At 55.9% G+C, this 13,866-nt stretch overlaps 1 protein-coding gene across 1 annotated transcript in view; it reads left to right on the top strand.

Annotated features, from left to right (window-relative positions):
* Positions 1–5,942: 5,942 nt before the first annotated feature.
* Positions 5,943–13,866, top strand: part of LOC119103215 (ATP synthase subunit C lysine N-methyltransferase) — a 29,688-nt gene continuing 21,764 nt past the window's right edge. The window contains exons 1-3 of the mRNA XM_037226658.1: positions 5,943–6,171; positions 7,800–8,138; positions 8,698–8,907. Of these exons, the coding sequence (XP_037082553.1) occupies positions 7,986–8,138; positions 8,698–8,907 (363 nt within the window). The 5' untranslated portion in view covers positions 5,943–6,171; positions 7,800–7,985. The remainder of the gene's footprint in view (positions 6,172–7,799; positions 8,139–8,697; positions 8,908–13,866) is intronic.

Genomic DNA, 13,866 nt, shown 5'->3' with positions numbered 1-13,866 from the left:
GCCTACACACACTGACCCGGGGCCAAGGTCGCCGGCCTCGCCTAGCCCCAGGCTCCCCACAGTGCACGGCACATTAGAGATGCAGGCTTCCGTCCCGATCGGACCCATGGGCCCGGGCGCCACTTCCTGCAATAGGAGCCGTCTGTCGTATCTGGTGGGACTCTTGCTGGGACGCATCACAGATATTATAACATTCTCAAAGCATCAGTTCCCGCCTATGACTGATTCATACAATGCGGATATTGCACACTCTGGTGCGGTGAGGTGCGAGACAAAATCTGCATACCCAGCCTGCCCTGCCGGCTGGTGAGGTCTCCGACTCGAGACCGAGCAGCAGAACTCCCGCGACAGACGGATGTAAAGGGCTGTGAACCTGGCTTCATCACAGGCCAAAGATCACATCACACGCATTTCATTACAGTACCCGACACTTTGCAGTAACTCAGCATTCATTTGTCGGGAGGCGTGGGTGTGTCTTGAATGCGTCGATGTTGTAGGATGGGAAGCACAGGAGGACGCGCAGCAGACGCAATGTACGTCATTGTCATGCCCTGTCGGCAAAATTTGAAGACTTGATGGGGAAAAACTCCGCACAGGTCGCTCGGTAACGCTCGTCGCTCATCAAGCACTGGGGAAAGCTTGACTACAGGGACTCCGGTAACCAGACAACAGTAAAAATTAGCCCCGCTGCACCAACGTTTTTACGCCGTCGCCTTACAAGGCCAGCGTGGCAAACGAACCAAACCAAACCCAGGGGAAATATGACACTGGAAAGCTGAATCGAACTGAATCGGATAGGCATGACTTAAACGGTGCAGATTGTGACGACTGACACAAGTCGTGCCATAAGGGTCAAATCAACACTTGAGTAGTTAACACTTTAGCTACGCTTGAGTAGTTAGTACAGTTTCTCTGGTTATCTCAGTAACTTCACATGACACAACAGTCAGGAAATGGCGTTAAATAATTCCGAGAAAACCATTCAATGGGCAATGATCCCCCATCGACAGGCGTGACCCGGGACATGTCGTGCCTGGTCAAAGAAACGAGGGTTATCGCTGCAGTGGTCCGTCCGACCGGCCAACTAAGAACGAAGTAAGCCGCACCAATGGAATAAACATTCTTAAAACGGTTTTCAGCGCCGTGTGATATGTGCCAGTAAGGTTTAAGTCGCATGGCATTCAAACTGTCAAGGCGGCCTCAAACATCAGGTTTAACCCGGTTTGAACTGGAATGACCTGACCTTGCAATCTAAAACCAGAATGATAGAAATGGACTTCAAAGGCTTAACACGCGCCCGGGTGGCCGGCTAGATACCATTCGCTCGGGTGGGGGATCAATTTGACCCCTGAGATCTCGGGAGTTAAGAAAGCTAGAGACACCAAATTTACAGGGAGTCTTTACCTGTAGGTGAACTCACTTAGATCACAGTTTGAGCTTCCTAGGTCATGACCTTCAGGTCAAATAAGGTCAAGTAAGGTCAAATTCCATGTTGGTCTCCAAAGAGCCCCAAGGGCCTAGGCAACTGTTTCTAAGCAAAAGGTCAAAAGCCCATCTGAGGTCAGTGACCTTTTTTGACCTTTTGAGAGTCATGGTGACCAAAATCATACAAGACGGCCTTGAGTTTTGCATTTGAACAAGCGACAAAGATTACGCTGGGCGGTATGTTTTTAAAACAAAATTTCGACCCGGATCATCTTAGGTCAATGACCTCTTCTGACTTCTAAAAAGTTAATGGGAGATGTCTTATGCGGTTCTTGCTGTCAATAAATTCGAATTGAGCACCACAAATTATCCCATAACGTAAGCCCTAGAGTAATAAATCAGGTTGGTTGTGACCTTGGTCTGACCTTCGTACCTGATCTTAAGTCAACGTAATCTGCTCATTCAATATTTGTGGTGCCCAAGAAAGCATCTCAGAGATGTATGGCTTCGCCAAGCTCTCCGTTATTGTATCAGATTGGACGATTCCCTAGAAATTGCATTCGCTGAAATCATGGCCTGACTTTGACCTGCCATAGGTCAGCGACCTTAAAAGGTACATCTAAATTTCTGATGTCAAACGATCCGCTATTCAGTTGTCTACAGCATGTAAAATTTGGCGCGGCTACGCCGCGTCGTTCGGAAACCATTCTGGAAAAGACCTTCTAGGTGATCAATTTGGCCCCCCACCCGAGTGCGTGTTAAGGTAAGACCACAGCGTAGAAAGCCCCTTTGAGGTGCATTTTCTGGGAAAAATAAACGCCATTTAACTTTTGAGCGGAGTGTGACCAACAGGATCTGACAAAAAGGTTACAGGTCTTGAACTGTTCAGGTCAGAGGCCTAGCATTTTAACGGCGTGTGTACAGCTAATGTAAACTAACCTGACCAAAATCCAAGCGGCATGCCTACAACCGTTCATCCCAAAGGGCCTCGCGCGCGGCGGTGATGGCACGTGGCAGGCAAGATTGTCACTTGGCTTCACCAAACTGCTCCAATCCTGAAAACTCGCGCCAGCGCGACCTGGTGAACTTACACGGGAGGGCTCTCATGCCGACAGTTGACCTTCCGTGCACCACGCGGTATCGTTAAACGACCTTATCAAGCAAATATTGTTTATATTGTCAATGCCCGACGTTTCAAGCTGCGCCCATGAACACGAGTGAACCAGGAGCTCAAAGCCTTTCTTGCTTTCATCATGTTAACGCGGTAACCCAAAGGCATGCAATGAACGGCATCTGATTGCAAGCAAACCACTGCAAATGGTTCAGCCGGCAGGAATGGGCACTCCTGTGCACGCCCTAATACGACACCAATGTTAAAACACCAAAACATGGGTTGCGCGAGAGCGGCAGGTGGGGTATTGTTGCTTGCAGTAACACAAAGCAATAACATTCCGAAAAGCATACCGATCGAGTCCACCGTTTTTAGCTGGGTGGGGCACAATATTTCGTGTAGTGACGGAGCTGACCAGCAGTCGTGTCGCACGTAACACAAACGGATACCCTGCTACTCCTAAGACATGGCGTCCACGAGCCCTTGCAGGTCGGTCATCACATGAGGCCCAGTCCGCGCGTGAGTCGCACGTCACCCCGCGTCGTTGCACAGACCACTCCACGACATCTCGGCGGGGGCTACCGCTGGTCAGCGCACAGCAAGGGTGCTCCCGTTAATCCTGATGGCTGCCAGGGGCGCGCAGAAAGCCCTCCGGGAGCGCAAGTGACAGCCCACCCAGCAACAGGGAGCAGCCAGCGCACGAGCTGCTCCTTTTTCGCAGCTGACTCTGCGGCTACGTTCGGCCGCTTTAGCGAGAGCAGCTCCAGTGAGGCATCTGATCCAGTACCGTTGCGCCACCACTGGTCCAAACACACCTTGTCACACAGCCCGTCCAGTCACCACAGCGCAGCCCATCACAGCTCGTCCCACCGGCGCTCGTCCAGCGCCTGCGCGTCCGCAGACTCGGCGTCCGGGAAGGCCAGCCGCTCCGGCTCCGGGTACTGGGGCCGCTCCACCACGCCCGCGCCGAACTTCAGCTCCAGGAACTCGCGCGCCCGGTTCGGCACCGTCACGTTCACGCCCACGAACGGCATCGTCTCCAGCGGCCGCAGGAAGTGCTCGGGGAACTCGCAGTCCTGCCGGTGCGACGCGAACCACGTGTCCTTGGTCATGGTGCCGTTCCGCGAGTAGAACGGGAACACGTCAACATGTACGCGGTTGGCAGCGCTGTACTGCACGCGGAAGAAGCGGCCCTCCGGCGCCTTCTCCCAGATGAAGCCCTGCTCGTCGCGCACGGGCGCCTTGGCGGCGGCGTGGAGTTGAGCGCATGACGGCACGTCTTCCAGGTAGACGCCCACGTCCACGTCCGAGTCCCAGGGGATCACATCTCCGGTGCGCACCGCACCCAGCAGGCTGCCGCCCTCCAGCCAGAAGCGCGCGCCGCACGCGGTCAGCGCGGCGAACACGTGGCGCGCGGTGCGGCGTAGGTGGCGCAGGCAGCAGGGCGGTGTCCAGCGGCCGCGATACAGGTAGTCCGGCGTGTCGCCGGCCAGGGAGGCGAAGCAGCGCGCCGTGTCGCGCGTGCAGCCGAACCAGCGCGAGCGGCCGCCGCGCGTCACACGCTTCACCTCGAACTGCCGGTAGAACTGGGCGCGCCGGTGGTGGCGGTACTGGCTCAGCTTGTCCCGCTGCCGCTGCGTCAGCGCGGACGGTGTCGGCGTCAGCATGACCTCGTCGCTGATGACCACCTACGGACAAGGGAACTGCGTAGGCTGGTGCCAGAGGCGGAATGAGCGGGATTCATGACTGACTGGCATGGGCAGAATGTGCCGTAGGCCTCGCAGGGGCGTACCGCAGATAATCAGCGTCGAGGAACGTCGGGCTGCCCTGCTGTATTCCTTGACTGACAACTCCACTGGGAAACTCGTACCAATTATATATTTGACACTCGGGGTACTTCAGGATTCATCAGCATCACCACGTCTTTGTTTATCAAGGCGATGGTGGTATTATTTATGTTAGTTTCACGTCGCTCCCAAAGACAATATGCGCAATGCACCATTACAGGTATGACTATCATTGAAGCTTGGATGGTCAGCCGTGACGCTCCAGGAAACGGTCAAAATTTCATCACCCACCAACATCTCTTGGCGCCACAACATCATCCACTCATCATTACAGCTGCTAGCTATTATCCGCTGTTATCAGCATAAGCTGTTATCACACAGAGGCAACGCGGTACCCACCTGTAGCCCGGCCCGGGCCGTCTGCACGTACAGACACTCGGGCGCCGGCCGGCAAAATGGGTCGGCCAGCCGCCAGAGCAGCTCAGCCGGCAGCAACAGGCCGTGCGGCCCGCTGACTCCGTCACAGCGCCGGCCCCCGGCAGCCGCATACTCCAGTGTCCAGCGGCGCGCGTCCAGCCGCACGCGCTCGCACGCCAGCGCACCAGCCGGCAACGCCACCAGCGCCGCCTGCCGGCCGCTCACCAGCGCCGCCAGCCGGGCGAAGTCCGAAACAGCTACGAAGTCGGGCAGCAGGAGCACGTGCGTAGTGTTGACGAGGCCGCGGTGCAGGCGCTCCAGCACGGGAACGTCGATGGAAGGAGAGGTGGTGTGAAGTAGGCAGGGGGGTGCCAACTTCAGTGGCGGGTATGGGGGGAACTCGCTGACGACCAGCACTGAGGAGAACTGCTTGGCAAGCTCGGCACATGTTGAGGAAATATTGTTAGCAAAATGTTCAAATTCTACCAGCACAGGGGTGATACTTGCATGGTGCTCGCCAAAAATCCAGTGTGTGGAACAGGAATATAAGATGAGAATACCAATCACTACCAAAATTCCCCAGGAAAATTGTGACAGGGCCATATCTGAAATGAGAGGAAATTTGAGGATACACTTATCAAAAGCCACTCAGAATGACAAGTCAGGTTAGGTCATATTGCTCCAGTAGCTTGTACAAGTCATCAGGATGTCACACTTTAATCTCAATGACATCCATAACATGTTCATGCTTAGATGACAACATCCTACAAATGGGCTCATGGTATGCTAAAAATGAGCTCATCATTATCAAGGCAGAGGGCAAACCATCTGGATAGGATTAAAAAGATCCAGACTAAGGGGAAAGAATTTGGCTCTACAGTTGCAAACAGCATGCAAACCCTGCAACTGTAGCATAACACCTGACACTGTGCTGTGATTTGTAAGTTAAATGACCATTAGCCAAATCTGACCCTTGAAAACAATAATGCATTTTGTATAACAACAATTTTCTAAAATGAATAAATGCTAAAAATACCTACACATCATGCCAGAGGGCAAGTACCAACACGGATCACGCAATTCCCCCGCACGTACATTCCCAACAATACTGAATGGCTACCTTAATAAATTTATCACCAAGTGAGAACAACACACGATCAAAATAATGCAATATTTTTAAGGCATATCTTACGGTTCGGATTGGGACGTTCCTTAAAAACCAATCACCCATACTGCAATGGCAGTCAGATGTCGGGGCACAGTTTGTGTGGCCTCGGTTCGTAATCCAGATGTACTGGTTAGGGCCTTGGTACCTTGCTTGGTACTAGTGGGGTCTAAAAAGCCGGCGTGTGACGCGGACGCGCAGGTTTTCCGAAACGGCTCGTCCGATCACCTTGAAGCCTTCGCCAATCAATTGCAACGTGCAACGGGGTGAGTCATATGAGGAATATCGAGGCCTGACCTGAGGTCAAACACCTCAGAAACGCAAAGGGAAAATTTTACATGCAAATGCAGATAGCTTAGATTTCAGAGGCTACCGAAGCGATCACTGTAAAACCTTCATCATTAGTTGCCCCATACCTGGTAACCCGTGCGGTTTGAAATTTGGTGACCCTAGGTCAGGTCGAAAGTCATCAGATTTTATGAACTCCAAAATTCTTGCTTGCAGACCACTCATAGGTCAGAACCTACCAGCAGTGATTGGTTTGGTAGGTTCTGAGCAGTAAGTAGTCTGCAAGCAAGAATTTTGGACTGTGAAACTTGATGACTTTTGACCTGAACTAGAGTCACCAAATTGGGAACTACAAGAGGCAATCAGGTATGGGTGACCCAGTGGTACAGTCTTGGCACTGCTCAGTCTGATAGGTTCTGAGCTGTAAGTTGCCTGCAAGCAAGAACTTTGGACTTTGTGAGCTTTGGCAACTTTTGACCTGACCTAGGGTCACCAAATTTAGGTTTGCAAGTGGGCATCAGGTGTGCGGCATACAATGGTGAACATTTGGCAGTGATTGGTCTGGTAGGCTGTGAGCTGCAAGTTGTCTGCAAGCAAGAATTTTGGACTTTGTTAAGTTTAATTACTTTTGTCCTGACCTAGGGTCACCAAATATTGGAACTGCAACAGAAAGTCAGGTATGGGTCATCCAGTGGTTAAGGTTTCACAGTGTTTCGCTTCATGTTTTTGAGGTGTTTGACCTCAGATCAGGTCTCGATATTGCCTCCCCATGACTCACCTGATTGCGTGGAGTAGATTGGTGAAGGTTTCAAGGCAATTAGAGGAACCATTACAGAAGATTTGTGTGTCTGAGTCATATGCTGGTTTTTTAGGCCTTGCCAGATATTGTAGCCCATTGAACCTGTGCTGGTGGGCAGCAGTGAAACTGGGCACTGAGTGCATTGAGAGGAAAGATTATGTGTGGTATGACAGAAATATTTGGCTGAAAAGTATCCCTTATTTAGTTGTGTGAGTGTGGCATACATGGTGGTAGCCAAAAGCTACCACCCTAGACCCGACCTTTTTGGCTGCCACCCTAGACCTGTTGTATGTGCTTAGGTCATGGTTACAATTCTGCACTATGCAATAGAAGCAAATTGATAGATTGCTTTTGAACAAGTGTAACAACCAAAGTTAGCATGATTATCTTCCCTACCACCTTAGCATTGTTGACCAAGTGACAAGTCACAGTGGCAGCAGATGCTCTAGGGGATGGTTTAGCCTTTTTCTCCCAAGGACTGTGGAGTAAATACACATCTTTTGTTGCTTATGTACATGCAATGCATTGCTGTTATGGTGTAACTGTGGTAAGCATGGGAGACAGCCATTCCCTAGCCACAATTAATTTACCACAATTAGGATGATGTGGTTCTGAGCAAGTTGAGGGCTGTCCTTTCACATTGGCTTGAATCAATGGTAAAAAACTGAGTTTGCATTCAAAGGCATGAAGCTTTTATGTACATGTCAGCATTACTCAGTGTTCAGGCTAAATGACATACCTTTCCGGTTTGCTGGATGCTCCTGTTTATTCAATGACAATACCATTACCATTTTGTTTCCTTTCCAGGCTGAGCCATCATATGGTCTGAAGAGACAGGCAGAGCTGCTTTGGGCTGGCTGCAGCAGACACCTGCCCTGCCCTGCCCTGCCCTGCCCTGCCCTGCCCTGCCCTGCCTGCCCTGCCCTGCCCTGTCCTGATCTGACCTGACTGTGCTGACCTGACCTGACCTGACCTGACCCCAGCTGAGGCATCATGGACACAGACCTGCAAGGGGAGCTGGAGGCAGCGCCACCTGCCGAGCGGCCGCGCAGCAAGGTGGCGCTGGTGATGGCCTCCATCACGGGCGCCGCCGCCGTCGGCCTTACCGTTGTCAGCTGGCCCTTCGTGGCGCCCGCCTTCAGAAAGGTGACGTCACTGACGACCGCTCGGTCGCCGATCGGTTAGGGGTGGTCATATCTCCCAGACAGCCAGAGGAATAGCTTGTGATTTCACCCATTTATGATATCCCTAAGCATTGAAAGTTAGAATCAAGTGCCACAAAACTATCGCATGGCCACTGTGTACGGGACATGTCCCAGCAGGTGGGCCACTCCCCATACCATCAGTTGCCTTTCGCTAGGGGCTGCGGGCTCGCGCATACCAGCCCTGCGCTGTCCGTCCCCTCTTCAAGCTCTTGTGACCGGGTCTTTGACCATGTGTGACGCTGCGGACCGTGTGTGACCTAGCCGACCATGCGTGACCCAGCTAACTATGTAGGGCCCAGCTGACTGTGTGCGACCCAGCTGACCATGTGGGACCCAGCTGGCCATGTGGGACCCAGCTGACCATGTGGGACCCAGCTGACCATGTGGGACCCAGCTGACCATGTGGGACCCAGCCGACCATGTGGGACCCAGCTGACCGTTTGTAGCCTGGCTGACCGTGTGTGACCCAGCTGACCGTGTGTGACGCCGCCTGGTTGCAGGTGTGTTTGCCGTACGTGCCGGCCACCACGGAGCAGGTGATGAACGTGCTGCGCGTGCTCAAGGGTCGCTCCGGCCCGCTGGTCGACCTCGGCAGTGGCGACGGCAGAATCGTAAGTCTCCACCGCTCTGGGGGCGAAGCAGTGACTCCGTACGCTCTGACTGCCTGGGTTGCCGCTGGCTGGGTGTGGCCGTGTTACGATGGCGTCGCGGCGAGGCGACGGTCGGTGGCGCCGGGTCGGCAGCCGTGCGGTCCAGACGGCGGCTGACGGCGGCCCCGACGTCGCTGGGAGCCGCGCGGCGGTGTCTGCGGCCGTCGTCGTCCTCTCTTGGGAATGGCCTGTCCTGTACTGCGGTGGCCGCACGGCCCGCCAGTGCAGGTCCATTAGCCGTCGCACTGCCAGGACTGGATTATTTAATGACGGGATGTTTCCGTGATCACCTGGTGTCCGTGCCGCACGATCGGACTGGGGCGCGGCTTTGTGCGCGCTAGGACATGCACGCCGCATAGAAGCGTGGCGCGACGGCAGCTGGATGGATGAACGGTATGCTCGCTGACGGTGGGGCTCCAAGGAAATGGCGGCGGTGATGACATTTCACACCCACCGTGCATGCAAACCAACATCGTTCGAAAGTCTTTTTGTCGGCTTTTGGCTCCACGTGAGAAGAATCACGCGCTCCTCTTGCCCGTGACTTTCCGGGCCGTCACTGTGGCCGCTTGTCAGTCCGACCAGAGAGTTATATCGCGTCCCCGTGCCCTGCCTGGCAACCGGCCACTACGGCTGAGCGAGGTAGCGGGCAGGTCTGGACGTCAGGGAGCAACTGTATCGCGTCCCAGTACCCTGCCTGGCAACCGGCCACCACCGCTGACCGAGGTAGCGAGCAGGTCTGGACGTCAAGGGGCAGCTAGTCTGGTGCTGTCTTCGGGGCAGAGGTTAACCTGCTCCACATCCAGTCTTTCCCACTTACGATCGACTGAAGAATGGAACAGCTGGTGTCTCGTGTAACCCGCAGCGTCCATGTGACGCATGTGAACCGCCATTGATGGCGTCAGTGATGAGGCGGGGACAGTGACAGCGCCCCGTCACTGGCGGCGGCTCGCCGGGCCAGGCCTGTCCCGGTGACACCACAGCCGGAGCTAGGAGGTCCCCTCCGGCTCCGGCCGCCCGGCGCATCCTGCGCTGGAGCCCGCTGTCCTGCGCTGGAGCCGGCTGTCCTGCGCTGGAGCCCGGCATGTCCTGCGTTGGAGCCCGGCATGTTCTGTGCTGGAGCCCGGCATGTCCTGCGCTGGAGCCCGGCATGTCCTGCGCAGGAGCCCGCTGTCCTGTGCTGGAGCCCGCTGTCCTGCGCTGGAGCCCGCTGTCCTGCGCTGGAGCCCGCTGTCCCGCGCTGGAGCCCGGCCCGAGGGCATGGCTCGGCGCGAGCTGTCTGGCGCGGCAGACATTAGCATGCGTATCGGCGTGCTGGGCCTCGGCCGGACGGGGGCGAGTCGGGCCTGCTGGAGTGCGTGACGGGTTGGTGTGGCGCAGTGTTCCACCATCTGCTTTGTTGAGCTTCTGTCTGTAGCCTGGCGTGGACGAATTCACGCCAGAGGTGCCGTGAGGGGGGGGGGGGGGGGGATATAACTCGTCCTCGATGGGAACAGCATCCTAATCACAAACCTCTGGCGACCAGGCCAAATCGTCATTACGTATGCTGACTACGGCGGCCACGCGGGTGGCTGTTCCAGGCGATTTGCGTGAACCGTGTAGCCAGGCAAGAAATAACCCAGCTAGCATTAACTTCGACTTCCACGCGGAGCCCCAGGGTGGAGCTGTAGCCTCCGGGCGGCAATGTTGTTACGGTAGAAACTGGCACCTCATAACAGGGTGTGCAATGGCCCTGCCCACGCGCCCAGAAAACGAGAATGTGTCGCCGGCATTCCGTGCTGCTTTATCGGCGGTAGCTTATTCGTCGACTGCGTCTGCAGTGCCATGCGGGGTCGTGCCGTGCTGTGCAGTGCCGTGCCCGTGCTGTGCAGTGCCACGCTGTGCATTGCAGCGCTGTGCAGTGCCGTGCTGTTCTGTGCCGTGCTGTGCTGTGCAGTGCCGTACTGTGCGGTGCCGTGTTGTGCAGTGCTATCCAGTGCTGTGCTGTGCAATGCAGTGCCGTGCTGTGCTGTGCAGTGCTATCTAGTGCCGTGCTGTCCAGTGCTGTGCCGTGCCGTGCCGTGCCGCGCCGTGCCGTGCCGTGCTGTCCATTGCCGTGCTGTGCTGTGGAGTGCCGCGGTGTGCAGTGCCGTGCTATGCTGTCCGGTGCCGTGCCGTGCCGTGCCGTGCCGTGCTGTGCTGTGCCGTGCCGTGCAACACCGTGGTCGCGCAGCTCCGTGTCTAAGCGCCGCCCTGTTTACCGTGGTCGCGCAGCTTCGTGTCTCAGAGCCGCCCTGTTTACCGTGCGGCCCCCCGCTGTCTGCCTCGGCCGTGCCGCTTCGCTCACCAACGGAAAACAACAACCGTTGGCGCCGGCTCCGAAAAACGCGGCGACAAATCATATCTCCTATCTCGACCAACGGTGTAGGAAAGTTCACTGGTGGCGGTCAAAACTTCCTTGCAGGCGGGCGGCCTAGGATAGACTTTTCAACCAGTTATGTTCTCAACGTACCTCACGTGAAATATGGACGGTTCAGATTCGCCCAGTGAAGTTCTGGGACGCTCATAACCCTGGTAGAACTTGTGGCTATGCTCTATGGGCGTTTTGGAGCGACAACTTCGGCGGTGAGCGATGAGGACATCGATGTCATCTGACCTCCGATCAGCCTGACGTCTGGCCGCCCGTCATGACCTCCGGCCGTGACTTACCGCTCAATCACACCTTGAAAGCCAGCCTGACCGTATCTGATCCGGGAACGGAGCCGTTCCTCTTGCGAGACGGCCGGTGGCACGCGGGCGTCGGGCCGCGGCTCGGCCGGCTGGTGCGCGCGGCCGGTCAGCTCGTCTGTCAGTTGCTGGACGCTAGTCCCGCCGCCGGGGACGCCGAGCTATCTTCGGATGGAGTTGTGACCGAGTGCGTCCCGCCGCGAGCGGAGCGATAGTGTTGCCAGCCGGGCTTGCGTCGTGTTCGCTCAGGGGGCCGGTCGAGGCAGTGATGAGGTCGTGTTGGTTTGTGTCTGCGTGCTCGTTTCAGCTGTAGGAATGTGTTTTCGGGATGCGCCGGTGCTGCCTTCAGCAGGACAATCTCCGTCTGGCTGTGAGACGCAGTGGAGTCAGATTGGAGCCAGAGTTGAGTGTCAGGGCGGAGCAGCGAATCTGGTGACCTATTGCTCCATGCGTGCAGCGTGGGTGACGCAGCGGCGGTGGAAATTACCGTATCGTAATGATTCCATTGAATGTAGAGGAACATGAGAATAACCTCATGCTCGTGATGAAATAAAAAAGTCCAGAAAGTGTGCAACATTCGATGTCATTGAACGCAGCGAGCTCCGTGAGGTCCTCCACTCGTGTCGTGCTGTTACCTTACTAACCGGCGGCGTACCAGGCCCATCGTCGTCACATCAATAGTGCTGCGGCAACGCTCGCATCGTAATAGCTGCATTTCAGTGTTGGCACGACGAAACTGCGCGGAAGCCCACAGGCCTCCTCGAAGCAATTAGCGTCCACAGCGATGCCGGAGTTGTGCAATATCGCCCGTTGCTAAATGGTTGCATGCTCAGTCCCTGAAGTCTGGGATTTGACCTGCAGGCATTCGCGAGGTCAGCCTAATGTATCGCTCACACGTTATGGACCGTGGCGGGTGGGCAGCAATTTTGAACTCATGTCTTGTTTATGCGGTGACATGGCCTCTATTCTGAGAGCCCGATTACGCTAATTCAGCCCTTAACAATTTTGCGAGATCGGTCCCGCACAGGCCGGCCGGACTATCTGCGGCCAGCAGGCGTCAGCGAAATTCTTCTCACCTTTCGGCACGAAAATCGGGAGATGTGTCAGCAGCAGCTACCTCTCTTCCGAACGCTCCGTCCGGCATTCCGAACCGGGCCGTGCTGCCGCCTTCTAGGAACTGACCGCCATTTGTTATTGATTCGTCCAGGGCGTGCGGCATCAGTATGCATTCATTGCGTCTGGGATGGCGGCGGAGGGGACGGGAGGGGGGGGGGGGGGGGGTGGGGGGGGGGAGGAAGCGGCCGGTGTGGCGTGCCGAGGGAGATGGTCGCCTCGGCCCTGCCTCCCTGGTGAAGCGGCGCCGGCAGCCGCGGCCTCCGTTGATGCAGGCGTCCGTCGCGGCCCCGATGGTCGCCGCGGCCCTGCCTCCCTGGTGAAGCGGCGCCGGCAGCCGCGGCCTCCGTTGATGCAGGCGTCCGTCGCGGCCCCGATGGTCGCCGCGGCCCTGCCTCCCTGGTGAAGCGGCGCCGGCAGCCGCGGCCTCCGTTGATGCAGGCGTCCGTCGCGGCCCCGATGGTCGCCGCGGCCCTGCCTCCCTGGTGAAGCGGCGCCGGCAGCCGCGGCCTCCGTTGATGCAGGCGTCCGTCGCGGCCCCGATGGTCGCCGCGGCGTGGCCACGATGCACGGCTCGCCTGCTTCCCGCGGCGAGTCACCGTGCTTAACGTTCTAGTGGTGAGGTTATCGTGGGCTCGGGCTGCGGGTATTGGCGTGCCATCTTCATGTAGCGTCTTTTGTTCTGCCGGTATTTTTACCCAGTTCATGCGCTTTTCCGGACGCGTGGACTGCAAGCTGATGATATTGCACAGACGTAAAGCCAGCTCAAGGATTCAAAGGCAGCTCTGTGCTACTTGGTCGAAAGTAATGAAGCTCGCCAACAAGAGCCAGCACAGGTACAGTGGAAATAATCCTTTCATCTCTGAAAAGTATTTAGCGAGCAGGTAAGTAAGCAAAATTAAGCCATGTTTTGAAGTTGTCGGGAAATGGTTCACAAAGTTTGACGTAGAAGTCCATGTTCGTCCTGTAAACTGTCAATGCTGTATTTTGTCTGGAATAAACTGTGTTTCTTGAATTATAAAAAAATGTTTTTATTTGCCAGATTATGCCATCGAAAGCCGCGCGTACCACCGCAAGATATATTGTGCATGGCAAATGCATTGTACCGCGTTATGTGCTCCTTAAGGTTCGCTGTTGAAGAATACGACTCGTTTACCTTTTCTACCTTTTCTGACCTGACCTAGCCTGACCTGACCTGACCTG

The sequence above is a fragment of the Pollicipes pollicipes genome, unplaced genomic scaffold, assembly GCF_011947565.3.
Source record: "Pollicipes pollicipes isolate AB1234 unplaced genomic scaffold, Ppol_2.1 Scaffold_5724;HRSCAF=6776_pilon_pilon_pilon, whole genome shotgun sequence".
Lineage (NCBI taxonomy): Eukaryota > Metazoa > Arthropoda > Thecostraca > Pollicipedomorpha > Pollicipedidae > Pollicipes > Pollicipes pollicipes.
The sequence above is the reverse complement of the archived record's forward strand: the minus strand, read 5'-3'. Positions and strand labels throughout refer to the sequence as shown.